Source organism: Haliotis rubra, unplaced genomic scaffold, assembly GCF_003918875.1.
Source record: "Haliotis rubra isolate DU_JTF1 unplaced genomic scaffold, ASM391887v1 Scf4, whole genome shotgun sequence".
Lineage (NCBI taxonomy): Eukaryota > Metazoa > Mollusca > Gastropoda > Lepetellida > Haliotidae > Haliotis > Haliotis rubra.
The window spans coordinates 1957927-1982500 of record NW_025767079.1 but is presented as its reverse complement, the minus strand read 5'-3'; the positions used below and the strand labels follow the sequence as shown (position 1 = coordinate 1982500).

The window sequence follows — 24574 nt, the reverse complement described above, 5'->3', positions numbered from 1 at the left end:
CTGATACACATAATTATCATAGAGCTGGGTGAGCGGGAACAACCCGAATGTTATAAGATGTCTTTCGAGATTTCCAATAAATATAATTTCTTACGCTCATGGTGAGTATGCGTATTTGCACTGTAATCAGATATTGGTGTGGTAAATGTAGTAAAAGATTATCGAGAAGATTATCTGGGCATCGATCACTCACCATCTACGGATCTCCAGTGGTCAGCACCGTCCACATCACCCCCAACTCGCACAAACACACGCACATATGCGCACGCACGCATACACACATATTGGCACGCACACACGCGCACGCGCAAATGTCGTCTCGAGGTTCCAGGTATTTGTATTGAACTGAAGCACCTCCAGGTAGGCTTATGATTCACGAATGTACCTCTCCTTTTCATGAAAAGTATAAGGGCGGTGGGATAGCCTAGTGGTTAAAGCGTTCGCTCGGCACGCCGAAGGCCCGGATTAGATTCCCCACATGGCCACAATGTGTAAAGTCCATTTCTGGTGTCCCCTCCGTGATATTACTGGAATCTTGCTAAAACGGCGTAAAACCCAACTCACTTACTTGAAGACAATATCCGCGCTCATGCTACGCTGCTCCCAGAACTGCTGACTGTGGCATAAACCCATTGATGGTATGTTTCAGAGGACGGACTGAGTTCACAGCCAACCAGTTTGCTGACCTCACACCAGAAGAGTTCCAAGAGAAGGTGTTGATGCCAAGACGTCCTGGTGTTGACTTCCCGCAAGACAGGTAAATATCAGCTTCGCCCTTGTCAGGTAAATATCAGCCTCGCCCTCGACAGGTAAATGTCAGCTTCACCCTTGACAGGTAAATATCAGCTTCATCCTAGACAGGTAAATATCCAGGAAAATATCAGCTTCACCCAAGACAGGTAAATATCCAGGAAAATATCAGCTTCACCCAAGACAGGTAAATATCCAGGAACATATCAGCTTCACCCTAGACAGGTATATATCAGCTTCACCCTAGACAGGTAAATATCAGCTTCACCCTAGACAGGTAAATATGAGCTTCACCCTAGACAGGTAAATATCACCTTCCCCAAAGACAGGAAAATTCAGCTTCAATAAATACTGGTTTCCCACAAGACAGGTAAATGTCATCTTCGCCAAAGACAGGTAAGTCTCAGCTTCGCACAAGATAGGTAATGCTGGTTTCCAACAAGACAGGTAAATATCAGCTTCGCCAAAGACAGGTAAATGTCATCTTCGCCAAAGACAGGTAAGTCTCAGCTTCGCACAAGATAGGTAATGCTGGTTTCCAACAAGACAGGTAAATATCAGCTTCGCCCAAGACAGGTAAATGTCATCTTCGTCAAAGAAAGGTAAGTCTCAGCTTCGCACAAGATAGGTAATACTGGTTTCCCACAAGACAGGTAAATATCAGCTTCGCCCAAGACAGGAAAATGCTTATTTCCCACAATACAGGTAAATACTGATGAAGAGTCACATATCGGAATATCAATTCCCAAGAAAAATAACATTGGTGTAATACACCACTACATATCACTTGTCACCATATCTATGTGGTAAGCGCCTGTCTGATAAAACAATTTACCAAGATGACGTCACTTACTCCAAATGAGTTTCAGCAGAACAGGACTGGCTGCACCCCCATGAGAATACATAAATTCACACATTAACTTTTGGGTGTGTGGGTAGCATGAGTTAACGGTGCGACAAACCTATGGTCGTGGTTCGAATCCATATTCCGACTTCTCAAGTTTGTAGGTTTGAATGTGACTTTCATAAAAATAGTAAATATGCCATGAGAAGCACTTCAGATGGATATCGTCAATAGAACTCGGTGTGAAACCGAAAACATGCACTTAGGGTTGTACCTCGACTGTCCGAGATCACACACAACAATACCTACAGTAACACGTTTCACATAACCCTTCGTGTCACTAAACTGCAGATGTTCCTGTCTTGGCTTGTCTTGTTGGCGCTAGGAGAAGCGTAGTTGCCATTGGTAACATTCACAGGCAATGTCGTCACAATTTAATTCTGGACTCCCAAAAGTCCAAAAACTCTCCTCACTGTGGTCACTTTCTGACAAGGGATTTGGCCAAATCAAACATGCAGTTATGAATATGTGCTAAGGATGAAAAAATGAAAAAATATTTTTTGAAAACTTTTAATTTAAACTCGCTCGCCCATGGGCGAGAATGTTTAGTTTCGCTCAGAATTCATGTTTTGGATGTTGTAAATGAATGAGTGTATGTTTATAAGCATCATGACACAAATTTTAACTCATTTTGACGTAATTCGGCTAATTGAGAGCGATACTAAAACATCTCGCCCATGAGCGAAAAACATTTTGGCCCATGGGCAAGAATATTGACTATTATTTTTTATTTATATTCAAAATACATGTTTTTCCATGTTTTGGGGTTTGTAAATCAATGAGTGTATGTTTATAAGTATTATGACACAAATTTAACTTATTTTGACTTAATTCGGCTAATTTAGAGCGATATTAAAAAATCTCGCCTATGGGCGAAAAACATTTTGGCCAATGGTCGAGAATATTGACTTTTACTCAAAATACATGTTTTTCCATGTTTTGGAGGTTGTAAATGAATGAAAGTATTGCTTTAGGTTTGGTGGGGTAGCCTAGTGGTTAAAGCCTTCGCTCGTCACGCACTCAGATTGCATTGTGTAATCGGGTCCTGCATTGTGTAATCGGGTCCTGCATTGTGTAATCGGGTCCTGGACCTTGGATTTGATATTCCCTGCACCTTTTCTTACAGATACCTCGATATTGGCCCCGTCGACTCTCTCCCCGACTCGTTTGATTGGACAACACAGGGCAAGGTGACGTCAGTCAAGGATCAAGGTAGCTAGTGCCATGAGTGAGTGAGTGAGTGCGTATAATTTTACGCCGCTTTTGCAAATTCCAGCAATATCTCGGCGGGGGACACCAGAAAAGGGCATCACACATTGTACCGATCTGGAGAATCCAGCCCGTGTCTTCAGCGTGACCACGCTTTAACCACAGGCCCGCTAGTGCCATGAAATCTGCTTATGGTATTTTTCAGTACGGCGACCAGAGGGCAAAGAAAGAATCTTTTTAAAACTTTTATCTTGCGATTCTAAAACCTTGATTTTTAGTTTGTTTACATCATGTTCGAACAAAACACAAGCGGTTTCTAAATAAATTATCGAACCTGGCCAGACACCGCAATGGCTGATATTGTGAGCACACCCCACATTTACAGGGGAGATGACTCAAAGTCAGCAAGGTTATCAGTCCTGACAACAGTTTTTACGTTAATACGTAAACCATACGTAAACAATGTGTGAAGCCCATTGCTGGTGTCCCCCGTCGTGATATTGCTGGAATACTGCTAAAGGCGGCGTGAAAGAAAACCCACTCACTCACCCGTCGATAGTGTGACAAGTCTTCGGGAGGTTACAAATGATACAAAAGATAACGAATCGCTGTTGTGGTGTAAATTCGTACCCGAACGATTTGATTCGGACACTCTCGCCATTTTTAATATTTTGATGCCATGTCGCCGATGCAAGGTGTAGACATAATTACAATCTATGTTAATTATTCCGGTAGTATTAACATAGCCCTACTGCTATCTGACATTCGATTACTTGCTATGCGATCTCTACATTTTCCAGGTTCCGTGGGCACATGCTGGGCTTTCAGGTAAGTCATTCACTCCTACCTTGTTGTATCGAACTAATGGGACTGAAGTTCGCCTTATCCGGGGTTCGACACAACCGACTCGACATTATCGTCGTCTGATCTAGTCATCTAGCAACAGAATCGGACGTTTAGTACTTTGCTTGTTAAATGTGTAAGAATAAAATATGTTTAAATCAATTGTGTAAAAATTGTATAAGAACAAGCTAAAGCCCGTGTTTGTACTTTTATGACATACACGTCAATTCTTTAATAGCATGACATAGCTAGTGTTGTCATGCCTCGTGTACGAGTGTACAGTTTGTAGATGCAGAAAATGGGTAGACTATAGATTATACATTATTTCGGAATAAGTTTAATCGATGGTTTGAAAGTATTGGTCTGTGTATAAATTCAAAGTTTGGCACATCTGTGAGTTGCTAAAATAAATATTTATAAATAGTGTTAATAAAGATAAATATTCTTTGACAATCAAACAAGGAATTACTTCCGTTTATTGTGGGAGAAATTGAACGGGTACTGCCTCCGTTGTGTGATTATACGGATATAGTTTCAAGCAGTCATTTAGGGCTTCAAGCTATGTGTTTGGCATACGTGGGGTTTCATTTGGCCTTTGGGGTAGCCTAGCGGTTACAGTTCATCACGCCAAGGATCCGGGTTCGATTCCCTACATGGGTACAATGTGTGAAATCCATTTCTTGTGTCCCCCGCCGTGTCATTGCTGGAATATTGCTAAAAGTGGCGTAAAACCAAACTCACTCATTTGGCCTTTTGAGGCAGAATTACAGAAATCCTAAGGACACTCAGGATCGAAATTCGTTCTGACGTGACTAGTCATAGGAAATCCTCATATCTTTGATTATCGGTCCGATATAAATGAGTTAATGCGTTTGGTTTTATCTCTCAGTCAACAATATCCCTAGTCGTGTTATCTATTCGATCAATGTTGTTTTCTTCTCTGTCGCCAGCACTGTGGGGAACATCGAGGGGCAGTGGGTCATGCAGGGGAAACCCCTCACCAACCTGTCCGTTGAGCAGCTCGTGGAATGTGATGGAACCATGGACCCAGAACAGTAGGAACTCATACTCCATATACTTCAATACATTTGATGTCTTGATCCTTAAAAGTATGATTTACCTTGCAGCTACAGTTTCTTTATCAATCCTTCAAAAGTAGGTTATGACCGCCTACGTTATCTAGTGGATAGAGTTGTCTCCCTTGAGAGTGGAAGGTCGGTGATGAGATCCAAAGAGCGTACGGAAAACGTATAATGATGGTATTTGTTGTTACCCTGCCTGGTGCTCTGCAATATGGGTACATAAACAAGAATTGATGGGGTCAGAGTAAGGCTCCAACAAACACAAGGAGCCACACATACATGTGTATACAATATTCCTGAACGCCCCGATCTACCACTCCAGACTTCACTTCTAAAAGTGGTTAAAGCGTTCCCTCGTCACGCTGAAGACCCGGGTTCGATTCCCAACATGGGTACAATGTGTGAAGCCCATTTCTGGTGTCCCCCGCCTTGATATTGCTGGAATATTGCTAAAAGTGGCGTAAAACCATACTCACTCACCTGTAAAATATGTCGTAAGAGGCGACTTACGGGATCTGTTCGTCAGGCTACCTGACTTGGTTGACACGTGTTATCGTTGGTCACTGGATTGTCTGGTACAGATTCGGTTATTTACAGACCAACGTCCCAAAAGCTTGAATATTGCTGAGTGCGACGTTAGACAGCAAACAAACAAATCAATATCAAAGTAAGGTATCAGTTTCAAAATACCATCTTCTAATATGCTTTGAAGATTAGGGTGCCGTTGTACAAAGGAACCGTAGCGCTACGCCAGTCGTAAGTCTATATTGATGTATCGGATTTACGACCACCTTAACGCTAAGATCGCTTTGTACAACGACACCCAGGCCTCTGCTCTTTGTCCTCTCTTACATTGGTATTCGGTACTGTGTGAGCTGATTATATCTATTTAATGATGATGATGGCCCTTGTCCTATGTTTTGTCAGGAAGAGGGCGGACTGTGGGGTGTTCGGCGGATGGCCATATTTGGCCTACCAGTACGTCGAGAGAGCGGTAGGTAGGACCACGGAGATGCATTGTATCTTCACTGCTTTATGTTAGATTGTACACGTGAGGTAGTCCCAGTCATACGCGGTTTATGAAATCTACAGTACACGTGAGATAGGTCGACAGTGACTGTTCATGAAATATAATCGGCCACTGGGTGAGTGAGTGAGTTTAGTTTAACGCCGCTTTTAGCAATATTCCAACAATATCACAGCGGGGGACACGAGAAATGGGCTTCACACATGGTGCCCATGTGGGGAATCGAACCCGGGCCTTAGGTGTGACGAGTGAACGCTTTAACCACTAGACTATTCCACCGCCCTAATCGGCCATTGGCAGCACAACATTGTTGTGCTGCCTGAATAGGTCGGTTACAAAATGCAACCTTTGAGGCGGTATTATCCTTCTGCAACGTGCACATGTCCCTGCATTTGTACAACAGCTGTTGTGTCATTGTTGAAGCGGTACCTGATAACACGTGATAGCTAAACAAACAATGTGTGCTGTTCACGTGTTTTGGTTTCATGCATCCAACTAACATACGAACATTCAGAATGTGAACCATGCATGAACATGCACGTGTAACTGAATCACGAAATAGGAGATGTCTTCCTAGAGATATTTCAAAATAACCTTATTTGATTTCAGAATGAATTCATTTGTATTGAAGTTTGCATGAAGTTTGATTTTCCTTTTTTAGAGCTGCATGTATAAACTCTTAAGCATGTGTCAATGTAAGAGAAAGTTGTATTTGGGATTACGCTTTCTCAATCAGTCATCGGCTGAGTGGGTTAGATGGCTGACTTTGTGTGCTGACGACTAGGTGGCTGACTCTTAGGATGTGAGTTCGAATCCCGGATGGGACTCAACCCAACAAAAGTACTAGAATCTGTACTTTACGTAGCAAGTCCAATCCCAAATATAACAAATGTTACATTTGACCACTTTATAAATGGCATTGTGTCTATTTATGTGTCAATGTCTCATCGATTATCGTCAACGTGCAGGGCGGCCTGGAGACGTGGACCAACTACAGCTACTGTTCGGGGAACAAAGACCCCTGCTTCCCCTGCAAGCCCCCTGGATACAACAAGACGTACTGCGGACCATCAGTCCCTTACTGTCTGAAGAATGAGAGCTGTGCAGCGAAGATCAACCCCCAGAGATTTGTGCCCGGCTTGAAGGTCACTGACTGGAAGGCCATTAGCCAGGTAACAGTTAGTGAGTTGGATTTTACGCCGCTTTTAGCAATATTCCAGCAATATCACGGCGGGGGACACCAGAAATGGGCTTCACACATTGTACTCATGTGGGGAATCGAACCCGGGACTTCAGCGTGACGAGCGGACGCTTTAACCATTAGGCTTCCCCACCGCCTCAAAATAGGAAAGAACCATGGATACACTAACTACCAGCTTGAAATTATCTACTCAAAACAAGTTGGGGAACATGCCATGGCGGTTAAAATATAGTTACTTCTTTAATAACGGTGTTAGCATATATACCGAAACGTCACATATATATTGAACAGTCCCCTTGTACAAAACTGTACGAAATATGGAAACATGCAACAAAGTGTTTCTTAAAAATATATGTCATTGCATTGAATTCCGTTGCTTTCACAGTCAGAATAGAACCCATGGATAACGGTGTTAGCATCTATACCGAAACGTCACATATATATTGAACAGTCCCCTTGTACAAAACTGTACGAAATATGGAAACATGCAACGAAGTGGTTTTTAAAAATATATGTCATTGCATTGAATTCCGTTGCTTTCACAGTCAGAATAGAACCCATGGATAACGGTGTTAGCATCTATACCGAAACGTCACATATATATTGAACAGTCCCCTTGTACAAAACTGTACGAAATATGGAAACATGCAACGAAGTGTGGTTTTAAAAATATATGTCATTGCATTGAATTCCGTTGCTTTCACAGTCAGAATAGAACCCATGGATAACGGTGTTAGCATCTATACCGAAACGTCACATATATATTGAACAGTCCCCTTGTACAAAACTGTACGAAATATGGAAACATGCAACGAAGTGGTTTTTAAAAATATATGTCATTGCATTGAATTTCGTTGCTTTCACAGTCAGAATAGAACCCATGGATAACGGTGTTAGCATCTATACCGAAACGTCACATATATATTGAACAGTCCCCTTGTACAAAACTGTACGAAATATGGAAACATGCAACGAAGTGGTTTTTAAAAATATATGTCATTGCATTGAATTCCGTTGCTTTCACAGTCAGAATAGAACCCATGGACACTCGGGTTGTCGTAGGCATAACGTTTCCGAGAAAACATTTGTTGAACGTTATTTATAGGAAAGATGACGATGACGATAGATTACATAATTGAGTATGGGTAGTTGTAGGGTGTATATTATATCTATATTCAGAACGAGACTGAAATGGCGGCAGCTTTGATGAAGTACGGGCCTCTGTCTGTAGCCTTGGACGCGAGCCGTCTTCAGTTCTACCGCCGCGGTGTGTACGACCCTTTCGACTGCAGCAAGACAGCTCTCGACCACGGTGAGTGTGTGAAAGTGTAGTGTTAGGTTACATGGATGCCAACCGTCTCCACACCTACTGCCGCGGGTTGTAACTGCAGCAAAACGACTCTGGACTACGGTAAATGTTTGAGTGAGTAAGTGAGGGTTTACGCAGTAGTCTGTTGTTACCAATATATTAGTGCTGTGATGGTTGTACACATAGATGTGAGATGAGTTTAGGTGAGGTAAGGTGAAATTGGTTTGAATATCGCGTTCAAGAGTTTTTCACGTTCAGCGACATGCGTGCAGGTTTGAGATAGCGCGCAGCAGACACCCACTTGGATACAGGGGCCCCATCGACAAAGCGATCGTAGCGTTACGAATTATCGTAACTCTAAACTTCATCACAGGTTTACGAATGGCGTAGTGCTACGAACGCTTTGTGGTTAGGGCCCAGGGTCCCGATCCACTAAACGTTCGTAGCCCATCGACATTCGCAAGCCCATGATAAACTATACAGTTACGACAGCTCGTAACGTTACGAATGCTTTGTGAATCAGGGTACCGATCCACAAAGCGTTCGTAACGTTACGACCTGACGTAACTCTATAGTATATCATAGGCTTGCGACTGTCGTAGCGCTATGAACGCTTTGTGGATCGGGAACCCAGGATACTGCCTTGGCCAAACAGCCCATGTTCATGTCGATTGTGACAAGTTCCATCTCCAAAGTCCTTGTCCAGAATGATCGACGTGGCCAGTGGTTCACCTTGCGCTCTCCGGGCAGACGCTCTGTCTACTACACTACGGAGGACGCATTGTACTTTAGACGTTCTCGATCCACTCTGGATCAATGTTAACTTCAATCCGATACCCCTCTGTGTCAAGAGAATGCGCGAAGAAGTTACCCTATGAATCAGACAACAAGTGTCGAGGCCACTTAATTCATTACGAATTACCCAAAAAGTCAGACCAGTACATCCGTTTTCTGTACCTTGAAAAAAAATATTACAAGTTCCGAATGTAGAAAAATAAGGCCGCTATGTGGACTTGTCGGTCAGACTGTTGTCAACAGTGTTGAGGTGTGCTCGTATCTCAACGCAGAAAGGTGTCGTATTGGAATGATTGACATTCAAGTCGAGTCTAACAAAATGTGAGTGGTCAACATCAGATTATTTTTCTTTCCAGCTGTTTTAGTGGTCGGATTCGGATCGGAGAAGGAAATTTTCAAGACACACCCATACTGGAAGGTAAAGAACTCCTGGGGAGCGAAGTGGGGAGAAGAAGGCTACTTCAACATACAACGTGGGGCAGGGATGTGTGGCATCAACACCCAGGTCACCACAGCACAGCTGGCTACTTAACTCATGACAAGTGGTGTGGAAAGTAGCCGCTAAAATAACCGATGAGTAGTGATAGGGAAAGTACTTCCGTCTTCGATACATGTGAATAAATATATGTAACAAAGTGATCAGCGTCACGTTTGTCATCATTTTTCTGTATCCGAGTACTTAGTGTTATGCTTGGGCAAGTAAAGCATGCCTAGATTTTGTCATCGGTTAAAGCCCATGTCACTGCAATCTATTTTTTTCAATTTAAATTGCTTGTTTCTATCAAAATGATATATTTTCAGAAGAAAATCGTGAGCAATGTCATTTGTTTATGTGACTCGAGATGTTCTTTGTGTATTCGGGGCGGTGGGGTTGCCTGTTGGTTAAAGCGTTGGTTCGTCTCGATTCCCCGATTGGGTACAATGTGTGAAACCCATTCCTGGTATCAACCGCTATGGTATTGTTGGAATATTGCTCATAGCAGCGTAAAACTAAACTCACTCTTTTTGCGTTCCGACTCGTTTCTCTGCAACTAGGGTAGATGAATGAGTGTTTACGCCACTTTAAAAACTATTCCAACTGGAAACAAATAATTCATGCAGGGATTCAGCCTTAGGATCTCGTCGTAATGGACAAACCATTTCACCACCGAACACTAACCCAACACGCCATGGAACTATGGCTAAAACATTGTCATTTTATGGAAGCTTCGTTTATGATCATGCTTACTACTGAGTGAGTTAAGTTTTACACCGCTTTTTGCAATATTCCAACAATATCACGGCGGGGACACCAGAAATGGGCTTCACACATTTAGGGAATCGAACCCGTGCCTTCGGCGTGACGAGGAGACGTCATGCTAACTAACGTTGATAATGGAAGTTCAGAATGGTTGTCTCGGAACGGATATGTAACCGGTTGAAGGAAAGAGCGTCCGTCGCTTGTCTATTGTATATTGAGATATTTAGAAGACTGTGTCTGTTCCCACTCGGACACCACAACATCATAAATACGATTGATTTAAAGATTTTTATAAGTTAAGACGTAGACATTTCAGCAATGCTCAAAATGTAATACAACACAGGGACACAAAATTTCAGAGCTAACAAAATCAGTTCGCATGGCACCGGGTAACGAGTTTCAAGCAATATTCCATCAATGTGACGGTTCGACACCGGGAGTGTGCTACCAAGGAGCGTTATAATTACGATGGAAAACGAACTGGTCTTGTGATGTGCCGTCGAACGCTTTATACATTCAACCATTGCACTGTCCACATTGTTCAACTTGCACAAGTGTTCAAGGGATGGTTCTGGGGTTGAGTTGAAGAATGCTACTGGGGTTGTAGAATGCGCACTCGGGCCCACGGTTTATTTCTTTAGGTTCCTGATATCTCAGACAGCACTGGAATAGACGTAGGCCTCCTTCCTGAACTCAGTGTTGGCTGCAGGGCGCAAGATCTCGTAGAATATGGTTCTGATAACACGACAGACACGTTTGAAAATACCGTATTTCCTCAAATAAGCCCAAAAATATTGACAACTTCCGGGTCCAGTAAGAGCAATACGTGCCAGGTCTCTTGAAAAGCGGGGGCTGTGGGGTAGCCTAATGGTTAAAGCGTTCGCTCGTCACGCCGAAGACCCGGGTTCGATTCCCCACATGGAAACAATGTGTGAAGCCCATTTCTGGTGTCTCCCGCCGTGATATTGTTGGAATATTGCTAAATGCGGCGTAAAACCAAACTCACTCACTCTTAGAAAGCGCCGGTCCTCCATTACCCCCTGGTTTGGAAGCTTGTTCAATTAATAACGTCCGGGCCCTTATTAGAGGAAAAGCCGTATGTCTCTGCTAAACCAGATTGACGTGAAGATAAAGTCAACGGGAAAAGTCTGAATCGTTACATAAAAGATCTCTTGCCGCCATTTTGTGTTGCGTCTTGTGAACAGATCGCGAACGAAGCTAGTTTCAATAAGCATTTCTTCCACTGCTGACCGAAATCCTTTTTGGACGGTGTAGAGCCGATTGGAAATATCCAGAAGTTCTATGCGCAAACACAGTGAGTGACAGGACAGAAGCGGGGGCAGAGTATTCGACACCAGGTGTCCATGCCAGGGACATGGGAGAAGGAGTCGGCAGCAACACATTTAGGGCTATCGTTAGGCGCCGGTACGGGTTGTGGCGTGGGACGTATAGCAGTAGTGGTTGTTGTTGTTGTAGTCGTCGTCGTCCTCTTGGAAGTCGAAGGTTGTGGTGTTGGCGTGACTGAGTCTGTGGCGAATATGTTGATATCTGCGCAGTTGACAAACCACTCTTGAGGACCGCATCCGACACATCCATCTTCCGCTTCCGTGTCACGACCCCAGTCTTTGCCTGATCGAAAATAGGATTTGATATTACGTACTGGCGTAGATAGTATAACACAGTGAGTGAGTGAGTGAGTGAGTTTACTCTTACGACACACTCAGCAATATTCCAGCTATACGACGGCGGCATCTAAATGAATGAGTCTGGACCAGACAATCCAGTAATCAACAGCACGAGCGTCGATCTACGCAATTGGGATACGATGACATGTGTCTACCATGTCAGCGAGCCTGACCACCCTATAGCAGATAGCTTGACAACACAATAAACGTGAAGTCAGTGATCAAGTTGGGAAAAATGGTAGCTAGGAACATGGGAACAAAGTGGATTATGTTAAATGTGGTGACAGAGGGATGTGATTGTTTTAGTAATTGTTACCACTGCACGGAATGCTCATAGTTGATAACTTAAACACAATATCCATCTCTCATGTACAGTTACAATTTCCCTGGGATGACAATCTTATTGAAATCAGATGTTTACTCTGATATGATATTCCTCCGCATAATTGTTCGTCTTTTGAAAGTAGCATGACGTGAACCTTCCACGAAATTTGACCGTCCAATCAAGATGAAGAATGCGAGGGTGTTTTAGCCAGTAAGATGTCAGCTTTATAAAGCGTTTCAGCCTACTTCTTTTCCACTGGATTTAGAAATTTAAATATATCCAAACAAAACACGAACACAACACAAAGAACCTGATGTTCTTCTTCGACATAGACAGATCAGATAAAAGTATCATGAATGTTTCGCCTCTTCTGCCTGAAAATGTACAAGCCTGTATATTGCTTGACCGTTCACAACGTTCAGACCCTCCTCAGATTTTCAACTTTGTCCATGGATAAGACATGGTTTGTCGCTGCCCCCAGAATCTTAATCCGAACAATGGTTTCAAATATTTTTTAAGTCCATGACACGTAACTCGCCACCACGTCTGAACCACAATATTTGTGCAAATACTATACTCTGCGACGGTGTCTGTATCTACTCACCTGTGACGTATCTCCACTGAAAGAGGCACTTGTCACACGTGACTCCCAGGGGTAGTGAAACCAGGAGAACGTAATCCCTGCTTCCTGCGTCAGGGAAAAACCTAGTCTTCCTGCCTTCTCTGCCACCGAGCATACGCACTGGCATCAAGTTCCGGTCCAGACAGTCCTCAAATGTATCATCGGATGTGCTGAAGTCAGGACAGAGTCTGAACTCGAAGAACCCCTTGTGATAAGTCGTGAGGCGGACTGTCACCATGATGTCGCTACCGGCACGGTAAGATCCAACAATGATGCCGTTGGCGTACTTACCGCCATCCTCGTTTTCACGTGGGAAGCTGTCATAAGCGTCACCACAAATACCACAGCGACCGCCATTCCCCACGTGTTGTCTCTGGAAAGGGAATTTTGATATCAAAATTACAACTGAATTCAAGTGACTGAGAAAAGTACAAATCGCATAAGTCTAATCATTACGCATCAATAATTTACCTTCATCGCCGCAGTCAGCAATATTTCAGCAATGTGGCGGCGGGCTGTAAATCATCGGGTCTGACCAGGCACTCAAATGACTAACAATATATTATGAACTTCCTTCTACGCACTTGGAATGCGATGGCATCCGTCAACCAAGTCAACCTTTAAATGATCGGATCTCATTCGACAAAGCGACCAATTCACCAAGATGATTGTGACGCCCCATACTTAAACAGACGTACGACAATCGTAACGCTTAAATCACTTTGTAAAGTAAGACTCACAAACAAACACCGGGTACCCGCCGTTCAGTCTGTCTCACAGACACTAAACCACATTATTTTCCCTACTGCCTAGCCCTCCCTGCAATGCTAAAAGCCCTAAATGAAGCAAGTCTAGATTTCCTCAGGTTCAGGAATATCTTGTCTCCGTGGGGCTCCTTTTCAGTTTCAATGGGTATACTGACTGACTGAGTTTGGTTTTACGCCGCTTTTAGCAATATTCCAGCAACATCACGGCGGGGGACACAAAAAATGGGTATATTTGTTACAATCAAAATTATACATATTCAGAGACAAAGCGTCTAACCCGCCGTTATATAGCTTCAGTATCAATAATCTTGAACTACCGTTACAACCCACGTGTATGAAAATACTCGACACAAGAGACAGGATAAATACCGTTATCAAAGGAAAGGTGTTCCCTGTAAACTGGTTTAACCTGGCGCCCGGGCGTGTCTGTCAAGGAGACAGGCGTGATATCACATGGCCAGAAAATCACCCTTTCAGGAAGAAGGTCAAATATTTAATAAGAGTATTCACGTTTAAAAGAAAATGAAGAAGAGTTATTGCTTCATTCAGGCGTGTTGTCCTTGTGCACACTCATCTTGTTCAGCGCTGATGTATTCGCTTTGTCGGATGCGCTGCGTAGTATCGCGGCTTGTTTAAACAGACGCTGCCGGCATAATGAACCCCGTCTTCTGGCTGGTTGTGTAAGTTCCAATAGGAACACCAATCTCTTGAATGTAACTTGTCTCTCTTGAATGCAGCTTGTGTCCATGTATGGGAGCAGCTGTGAGGCTTTTCAGTAGCTTGCACTTACAAAAAATAGTTCATTTCTTAATAGGTGTGTCCTCTCGTTCAAAGCAGTGCCGGGGCTTTGGTTAAGCCTACTGATTGAAGCGTTCTCCCGTCACGCCGAAGACCCCGGGGTCGATTCCCTACATGGAAGCCCATTTATGGTGTTCCCTGTCGTGATGTTGCTGGAATATTGCTAAAGGCGGCGTAAAACCATACTCACTCAAAGCAGTACCATTATCAGCTTAAAAGGGCATCGAATCCCAGATCGTGATGATTAATTGGCTCTCTCGTTCACCAAGCTGATGAGTGTGGTGGGGTACCATCGTGTTGGAAGCGTTCGGCGTTACGCCGAAGACCCGGGTTCGATTCCCACATGGGAACAATGTGTGACGTCCATTTCTGGTGTCCCCCGCCGTGATATTGCTGGAATATTGCTAAAAGTGGAGTAAAACTAAACCCAATCACTGACCAAGGTGATAAACAAGTCCTGTCGCGGGGATCGCTAAGGCCACTCCTTCATATTCAGGATAATCGGCTCACATAGCTAAAATTACTGCGTCTTTAAATGTGGGACAATGCCCAGTCCATGACAGTGTATTCAAGTCACGGAATCCTCCCAGTTTTCCTGTCATGTGAAAGACCTGGAGGGCGAAAAAAAGTTTGCATGTATGCTAAAAGTGAAACAAACGATGCTGATGTATTGGATACAGGGGTTGTGGTTGTGTTTTGTGATCTTGTATTTAAATAGTTTAGGTGACTGTTTTCAGCTTAATAACGTTTTGATAATGTTTGCAATTTTTGGAACAAATTAATTTTTTAGTTTATGCTTTCATTTGTCAACAGTTTATGATTTAGCATTTAATAATAACCTAACTCAGACAGAGCTCTAAGTTTACAAAAATAATGTGGAATATTGCACTAAGAATTAGACCAAGATGTAGACTTGCCCTGGAAAGGAGCACGCTACTGTTTAACGGGGTTCTTTTAAAACAGCGCCCTAAAAGAGAATTTACTGGCTCTAAGTTTGAATGTTTGAGAAAATAAAAAAATTTCATGCGTCTCTTCGACATTAAATAGTTGCGCATGCAGCTGATACCTGATGTTCTAGCCTAGTTCTAGCCTAGTTCTGCCTAGTCTAACGGTTAGTCTCTAAAAGATTTTGGTAGAAACAAATATTTCCATTAAAACTAACAGGAGCCCCGATGAGGCGGGATATTCGGAACCCGAACCTCTGGAACATTTAGACCTGCTTCATTTAGAGCTGTAGCATTGCAGTTGGGTGAGTGAGTTTAGTTTTAGCCGCTTTTAGCAATATCACGACAGGGGACTCCAGATATGGACTTCACACATTGTACCCATGTGGAGAACCGGACCCGGGTTTTCGGCGACCGCTTTAACCACTAGGCTATCCCACCACTCTCATTACAGTAAGGGCTGGACGGAAGGGAAGGTACTATGTGTCAGGGGCCGCAAGAGTCTATGTCTGTCCTAGGCTTAAACACTTGCAGTCGAAGTGTTAGAGTTTGAATATTGTTGGCTATGACATTATGAATCAGATGAGTGCAAATGAACTGTTTTCAGAGGCTGATTTCGGGAGTTTGTTATATCATGGTTTAGTGTTGGATAAAAGCTTGAAGTGATTAAGGTCCTAGCGAATTTCCCCTTAGCGACAATGTTTGTGCACGTGTATGTACCGACAAACTCAAATACATAACCAGCGTGTCTGGGATTCGAAACCACAGGGGCAAATGTCTCTCATGCGACTGTACGGAGTCAACTGCTAACATATCATCGTACTTCTACGCTTTCATTGAATAAGATGCCTTTAATCGATCGAATCCAGCACACAGCTCAACATTACATGATATGGAGTAGATTTTTACTAGGCATTATGGCGGCGATCTACGCAATAGGGATACGATGACATGTGTCAACCAAGTCAGCGAGCCTGGCTAGCTATTCTCGAAACTTCGTAAGCCCTACGAACTTCTTAAACCCATTCTTAACACATTGGCTACGATCAAAGTTAAGAATTCTTAGGGCTACGATCCCGTTAGTCGCCTCTTACGACAAGCATGGGTTACTGAAGATCAATTCTAACGCGGATTTTCACTGGTCCTTACATGATATGAAATGAGGTGAGGTGAAGATGGGTTTAACTTCGTATTCACGATTACAGCAGTTAGATAGCGACCTGCACACGCAGACGTGGAAGTGTGTGTCTGTTTGTCCTCGCAAATGTCGGAAATGTAAGGAACTAAGATCCTGCGTCGCAGTTCAAGAAGGGTACCGCACTCAGACACAGTGTACTGGTCGATCCTTGTTTCATCACCATAGTGCGGCCACGCACACGCACGCACGCACGCACGCACGCACACACACACACACCATATGCTCGCAATATAAATACAGTCATCTTGAAAGCAGTAAAACCATTTCGCCTCACATTCGTCTTAACGTCGGGGCGGTGGGGTAGCCTAGGGGTTAAAGCTTTGGCTCGTCACGCCGAAGACCCGGGTTCGAATCCCCAGATGGGCACAATGTGTGAAACCTATTTCTGGTGTCCCCCCGCTGTGATGATGCTGGAATATTGCTTAAAGCGGCGTAAAACCAAACTCAGTCAGTCATCTTAACGTCAATGATTAGCTGAAAGGACGGTGTCCCTGACGAGACTTCAGCAGAGCACGAGCGTTCAGTAGTGGTGGCCACCGTATCATCTACTACTCCTCAATTCCCTCTGTCATGTCATAAACCTTTTGTCGTTGTCTCCAATACCAAATGCCCCCTGATAATGTTTCTAGCTTCTAATAATCACTTGTTACACTCTCATAGTGATATGATTCTTCTTCTGGCGGGGCGGTGGTAGCCGAGTGGTTAAAGCGTTAGTTCATCATATGGGTACAATGTGTGAAGACCATTTCTGGTGTCCCCTGTCGTGATGTTGTTTGAATATTGCTAAAAGCGGCGTAAAACTAAACTCACTTATTTCCAATAATAAATACCCCCTGGTTATGTTTCTAAGTTTTTCAGTGCTATATTGTGGTTGCTCGTATCTCCAAACCGGTGGACTGTCAACGGCAGCCCCAAACCAAATTCACTCACTTTCTCACTCACTCACTCTAGACCGCATTTTTAGGACTATTAAATCGGAAATTAGATCTGAATTATTTAATATGGAATTACTTTTCCTGTGTATAGGGTAGTTTATCTGAGTTTCGTTGCTCAAACCATATTCTGCTGATGGAAGAGGGAGAAGGTATAATTTACATAGAAGTGCAAGACTTTGTCCCTTGTGTGTTATTCCCTGTGTACAATCTCAATATTACTGTTGTTTAGTGTGTCCATATTACGCTAAATTAAGTGAGTGAGTGAGTTTAGTTTTACACCGCACTCAGCAATATTACAGCTATATGGCGGCGGTCTGTAAATAATCGAGTCTGGACCAGACAATCCAGTTATCAACAGCAGCTAAATTAAGACATGACACCCTTTCAGTGTACTTATCCAACGATGGAAACATTTAAACAATTAATGATATGATCTATTAATCCACAAACTGTTAATCTGTTATTTCTTCGTATGTAAATACGACAACTGTATTTTGAAAAAATTGTTGTATCATGTTGAATATTGTCATATCATATGGCGCTGGTATCACTTTGTAAAACTTTATGTACTTGTATACTGGGTCTGTGGTCCCCATACAGAAATAAACTCATTCTCATTCTTAATAATCACTTGTTAAACTCTCACAGTTGTGATGTGTTTCTTCTTCTTCTGTGAGTGAGTGAGTGAATATGGCGCTGACAAACTTAGAACTTCTTAGACCGAGACTGGATTGTTGTACACTCTTAATTACAAATACAACTAGGAATAACAAGTTGATCACAGCTCACCTCTTTTCCGCCACAGTTGAGTCCCATATCGTCGTAGTTCACAGGCGTGTCGAACCCAACACGCCACATGCTGGAACGCTGAGGGGGGTCAAGGAGGTACCCATGAGACGCTACGACCTCTACAACACCCGACATCACGACAACGATCGGCAAGAGCGCACCCCAAGCTCCACACAACGTCTTCATCATTGAACAGTTCCTGTCCCAGTGTTCAGATCTACCACGGCCTTCATTATATATCATACCAGGATGTTTACATTATCCCAAAGTAAATATATGTCATACTTCTATGTATTCTTATAGAGATGTGAATGTTTGAAGCAGGATTCTTTTTCATCTCGATGTAATGGTGACAGAAATGCGGTCAACGTACTTCAATCGTTCCGATTGAGTAAATACACCCGCCTGTTGAGAAGTTCTCTGAGGATTAATGAATCATGACCTTATAGAAATTAGCATAATTAGTTTTCGTACAACAAGTATCCTTTTCAAATAAAACATTCAAGAACAAAATTGCAGATTCGTTTGATATATGGAGAAAGGGAGTTCTGTTATAAGATAAGATTGCCTAAAAACCAAAATGTTACAATATGAGTGTAATTTCTGAGAAACTGTTTTATCAGATTCGGCAGTTAATGATGAGGAATCCGGAGATAGATAGATAGATAGATAGATAGATAGATAGAGTAGTAACTGCCCACAAATTCCAGCAATGACACAAATTAAAGTTAATGGCCGAGGAGTGCTTGTGTTGTCAACCAATTAATGGTAAAGTTTTGTTTTATTATTATTTTTATTGTTTAACGCTGCACACAATAGTTCCAGCTGTATTGCAGATGTATGTATATACTCGCATCTGGACCAGACAATCCAGTGATTAACATTATAATATAAGCATCGCGATCTTCGCACTTGGGATACGATGACATGTGTTAACCAAGTCAGCGAGCCTGACCACCCGATCCCGTCAGTCGCCTCTTAAGACATGCATAAATTTCTGAAGATTAAACCTAACCCGGGTCTACACGGTTGTTTTATACGATCAAGAGGGACATAGAAACTTGGCTTTTCACAATCAAAAAATAATCCTTATCATCTTAACCTCGTCTCAGGCATAAAAACTTGTCTATTGCAGGAGGGGTGTTCCTAAAATACTTCACTTGGTCGTGCCTTTGAATACTGTTGGCGACGTGTGTCGACATACTAATCTGCCGTATATAAAGAAAGTGTTAATGTATGGGGCATCAGTATTCACAGATGGGGAACAAAGCATCAGCCGAAGTGGATATAACCCAGGAGGTACGAGTAGAGAATCGCCACATTTCTGTATAACGTTATATCCGTTTATGCCAATTTCTTACACACCCGTAGGTGAGAAACCCATGTGAGGAAATTGGTATCAAACATATGCGTGAGATTGATTACTAAAAGTCCGTCATTGGCTATTCTGTGGTGATGACCTAGGGTCAGATTATGGCGAACTACTTTTCTGATTAAAATTCATTGATAAGTTAGTCGTGTTTCAATCGAGCGCAAACCTGTTACTCGTGCCAAACACCTTTATACCTACCTGATATTTTCGCTGACAGCACTCCAAATTTCACGTCCAAAACAAAACTTCGATACCCGTAACAAATACGCAACCCCCGGAAAAAATATTCTTGGTTGTTTCATCGTTTGCCAGATCAAACATAAGCGTATATTTTCTTTTGCCGGTCAGTATATATTAAATTTACAGTATCATTATTTCTTTCTCATCTCTTAATGGGGCGGTGAGGTAGCCTAGTGGTGAAAGCGTTCGGTCGTCACGCCGTAGACCTGGGTTCGATTCTATACATGAGTGCAATGCGTTAAGCCCATTTCTGGTGTCACCCGCCGTGATATTGCTGGAATGTTGCTAAAATCATCGTAAACTCGTACTCACTCATCTCTTTACCATTATCTTAGGCTAGTCCCGGGGTCTACACGACTACGACACTAACAGGTAGCCTGAACCCTGCGTTTACCCCACCCCCACACGGATCCCTGCCCCACAGAGAGGTTGTTCCTGCTTCAGAGGGCCGGGCATGGGTGACTGGCGTCACACAAAGAGGCCATAAGCGTGGACGGAGCCTCAGTGTGGGGAACACCTTCCATCGGCACACAAAGGTATTGTTGAAAATACGTACAGACTCAATTCGATATTTATCACGCAATCGTTGGTTTTGTAAGTCAGGGCTCGAATTAAGAGATGTTAACCTACTTGCACCAGGTGCAACCTAAGATAAAAACCTAGTTGCACCAGCCAAATTCCAGTCGCATTGATTTTATGGTGAAATGAAAGAAATGTAATGAAAGAAATATGCTATTGAGTTATTTAGATGTTTTATTCAGAAGTTTACCCACTATAAAATTGACCTGCACCTGGTGCAAGTTAGAATAATAACTACGTTGCACTTTGTAATATTGGCTAGTATCAGTGCAAGTAACAAATCACTAAATCGAGCCCTGCAAGTCCGTGTGGGAAGAGTCTATTTCAGGCAAAGAACAAGTAAGGTGAGGTAAGGTGTAATGCTTGCGTTCAAGAATATTGCAACTTATATTGTGCGTATATATTTCCAGAAGAAAGCCATTCACCAAGTCAGCCGAAAGTCGGTCATTTAAAGAGTAATTTAATCGCGGGGAGTGGACCACTGCATTGTGTATGTATATGCATACAGATCAGAACAGCAAAACAAAAAGATGGTAGTCGTCCCGTCTTAAAAGTGAAATAGAGGGCTTTCTTTTTGCTCTCAAGGACCAGTCACTTCAGACTTCACAATCGCCAAAAAGAGAGAATGTTGAAGTCTGAGCTGTTGTCTATGTAATGAATTCGCTGAGACTATTCAACACCTGTCAGTGGAGGTCCTCCTTTGGTACCACTATAGCTGGAATACAGCTGAGTGCGGCGTTAAACAACAACCAACCTTCTTTGGCACAAACAACATATCTTAAACAACACGATGGCTCGTGGTTTCTACTGCCGTTCAGGGCGCCTTGGAAAATGATAGTTTAACATGCCTTTTGAACAGGCCAATATACAGCCTGAGAACATTCCTGAATATAAACCTGATACTGTCCATTTTGATAAAACCAGTCAACTAATTATGTTGTCAGGTGAAGCATTATAAATATTATTTAGGACCTCGTTTTGAAATATCACGGGTGCATCTCACATGTACACTGTCATTAGGGTCCACATTGATCTCAGTGCGCTTGGTGCGCAAAGCCTCCTGCACTCCTTCCCCGTTCCTCAAAGCAATCGTAGCGCTAAGATGATCGTAACTCCCATACTTTAGCATAGACTTACGACTGTCGTAGCGCTACGATCGCTTTGAGGAACGGGGTCCAGATGCAGATCAGGAGTGAGCACGGGTTCTCCACCGGCAGCTCAGCCCTGGGCCCCGTTCCTCAAAGCGATCGTAACCCTAAGATGATCGTAACTCCCATACTTTAACATAGACTTACGACTGTCGTAGCGCTACGATCGCTTTGAGGAACAGGGCCCTGGTGACACTCTGGGATCAGGGTGATGCAGAAGGCTGTCGAGTGTATGTATTCTCTGTAATGTTCATGGTAGGCTGTAAAAGGGCCAAGGGGCATGTAAAGGGGCCAAGGGGCCTGATGATAACCCTAACCAGACTGACTGGGCCAACAACACCCAACCTCTCTCTGAGCATTTTATTTTAAACTGTAAAACAAAATAATATTAATAATCATCATCAACCGTCAGATTTAGTCGAACCGTTCCACCTCGAATAGGAGACACCCCCAAAATCTCCGTTCATTGTTGGGGCGATGATGTCGCCAAGTGGTTTAAAGCGTTCGCGCTTCACGCGGACGATTCCATTCCCCACATGGTGTGAAGCCCATCAGTGATATTGCTGGAATATTGCTAAAAGTGGCGTAAAAATAAACTCACTCAGGTATTCATTTACACAAAACTCACTCACTTGTGGAAGGTCACACTGGGTATTAGTGGAAAGACATAAGCCGGATGACGTCACTTGCTAAAAGCGGCCTAAAACTATACTCAGTTCACCAGGCGCGTAGCAAGCCAATGTTTTTGTGTAAGCCCGATAGGTTGCAGTGCTTTATAGATAGTATTTAGAGCTTGCCCAACCTTTTTAGCAACAATCATGTGTAAGCCCGGGCTTTGTTTATAATGGTAGCTACGCCTCTGTTCACTCACTGTTTGTGTGTGTCCCAGTGGCCAAAAAAGCACCGTGGTTCGTTGACTAAAGCAAGATAATTTTGACCACTTCAGTTTGATTATGTCCCGGGTTTGTTAGTACCATACCAATAAGTCTACATCGTCTGAGACTTTCTCCCAATATCAAGCCAATACTCCGTGACATAACTGTAACAATGATCAAAGCTACGCTGACTCAAATCACCCCCTGGTATTGTTCGTTACGATTCAAATAGTTATAAAAGCCGGTTTATGATCAATCAAATAACGAAGACAACCTTGATCTGCTTGTCAATATTGACAACACGGAAACCTTTCTGTAACGGCCAGTGGAGCCTGAACCACTGACCTCGTAATATACTTGTATGCGAGGTCACGGCCATAGAGACTGGACACGACAGGTCAGGTGGAATGCAGTTTAACATGGTGTTAAAAATATTTGTGTTTTTCCATTCAGGGTGGCAAGCGGAGAGGGGAATGGGGATGGGTTGAAATTAGGACTGTTTTCTGTTTGTTATCAGCAACATTTCAGTTATATGGCTGCGATCTGTAAATAATGGAGTCTGGACCAAACAGTCCAATGATCAACATCATGCGTAATTGGGATACGACGACATGTGTCAACCAAGTCAGCGAGCCTGACCACCCGATCCTGTTAGTCGACCCTTTACGACAAACATGGGTCATTGAAGACCAATCAGACAGTTGTAGGTTGACAGCTATGGGAGACAACTGACAAATTTACCAACACTTCATTTACTTCTGGTGGAGGTGAGGTGAAATTGGGTTTAACGTCGTGCTTGAGAATATTTCGCTCATATGGCGACATGCATGCGTGTGTATGTGTATGTGCGGCTGCTTGTACTAGCCCAGACTTAAGCTGGTTTTATAGTGCTAGCCCACTGAGATACCATGCCGCAGTGAGCATGAATACCCTACTCAGACACATTATACTGACTCCGAGCCGACCAGTCCTTGTTGTACCCATTAATGCCGAGCGCCAGGCAGGGACCAACAAGTACCATATTTTAACGTCTTGTCCTACACCGATGCTTAAACTTGTCATAGATCAAGTGCTGGAACAACTGAAATTTCATCTCAGTAAAGCGGCTCACAGGTCGCGCTAATCTGAAGTACGTTAATCCGATGTTTTCATAGCAATTCGCTTTCGCGGCACTTCCAGCACAACTTTTGTTTTCGCTTTACCGGGAATAGAGAATATTGAAATTTCGCTTTCCCGGACCGATACCCCCCAATCACCTCACATCGTTTTGTGGAACGGGGACCTGGAGGGATACAAACTGTATGGATCCTGCCGGGGAACGGCTAGACTTGCACAAGTCTCTGGGATAATAATTAATATATAAAATATAAATATTCCTACAACAGACTGGCGTCCTTGTACTGCCCGCTTATCTAGACTTGCCTTTTAAAAGGGTAGAATTAACATACATCAATGGGCTTCTTCTTCAGTACAACCTTGCAGCCAGGCTAGGGAATGGCGAACAGTGATATGATGTTATTTATCATCTCCATATCGGACATCAGTAGAGGTACAGATAAGCTGCGTATCTGCGTAAATTACACAAATATTTATGTGAAAACTCAATTCCTATTAAGTCTATTGCGTACAGGTACCCTTGAATTTTTTGTAAATACTCAATAAATTTGATCTTACATGCGTACACACAAAAATGTCAAATCTTAGCTTGCGAACCGGTGGAAAGATAAAATAACTGTGGTATATTGAGAGGTTCTATTTCAACACATGAACTTGGCAACTTGCAATGTTTTATTGTTTCTCATATTACAGATCAAATATAAATAAACCAACGTAAACCAACATTTAACCTTTATTATATTTTTACAATTAATGGAAATGGCAAAATACCCAAATGAGTTTGAGTGAGGTGGGTACAATTTATTTGGTAACTCAAAGGA

General features: G+C 43.0%; 3 protein-coding genes across 3 annotated transcripts in view; 2 read left to right on the top strand and 1 right to left on the bottom strand.

Moving 5' to 3' along the window:
• LOC124287317 (cysteine proteinase 1-like) overlaps positions 1 to 9759 on the top strand; it is a 13569-nt gene extending 3810 nt beyond the window's left edge. Inside the window, exons 4-11 of the mRNA XM_046723815.1 lie at positions 650 to 757; positions 2781 to 2866; positions 3664 to 3691; positions 4657 to 4761; positions 5716 to 5782; positions 6784 to 6987; positions 8196 to 8328; positions 9477 to 9759. Of these exons, the coding sequence (XP_046579771.1) occupies positions 650 to 757; positions 2781 to 2866; positions 3664 to 3691; positions 4657 to 4761; positions 5716 to 5782; positions 6784 to 6987; positions 8196 to 8328; positions 9477 to 9652 (907 nt within the window). The 3' untranslated portion in view covers positions 9653 to 9759. The remainder of the gene's footprint in view (positions 1 to 649; positions 758 to 2780; positions 2867 to 3663; positions 3692 to 4656; positions 4762 to 5715; positions 5783 to 6783; positions 6988 to 8195; positions 8329 to 9476) is intronic.
• An 875-nt stretch (positions 9760 to 10634) lies between these two features.
• Positions 10635 to 18611, bottom strand: LOC124287227. The gene is made up of 3 exons (XM_046723726.1): positions 18424 to 18611; positions 12975 to 13365; positions 10635 to 11989 (listed from the first exon to the last, which is right to left on the bottom strand). The coding sequence occupies exons 1-3, from the start codon at positions 18607 to 18609 to the stop codon at positions 11661 to 11663; spliced, it is 906 nt and encodes a 301-aa protein (XP_046579682.1). The 5' UTR covers positions 18610 to 18611; the 3' UTR covers positions 10635 to 11660.
• Positions 18612 to 20430: 1819 nt separating this feature from the next.
• LOC124287165 (metal tolerance protein 5-like) overlaps positions 20431 to 24574 on the top strand; it is a 39060-nt gene continuing 34916 nt past the window's right edge. Inside the window, exon 1 of the mRNA XM_046723653.1 lies at positions 20431 to 20571. The gene's annotated coding sequence lies outside the window, so the exon portion shown is untranslated. The remainder of the gene's footprint in view (positions 20572 to 24574) is intronic.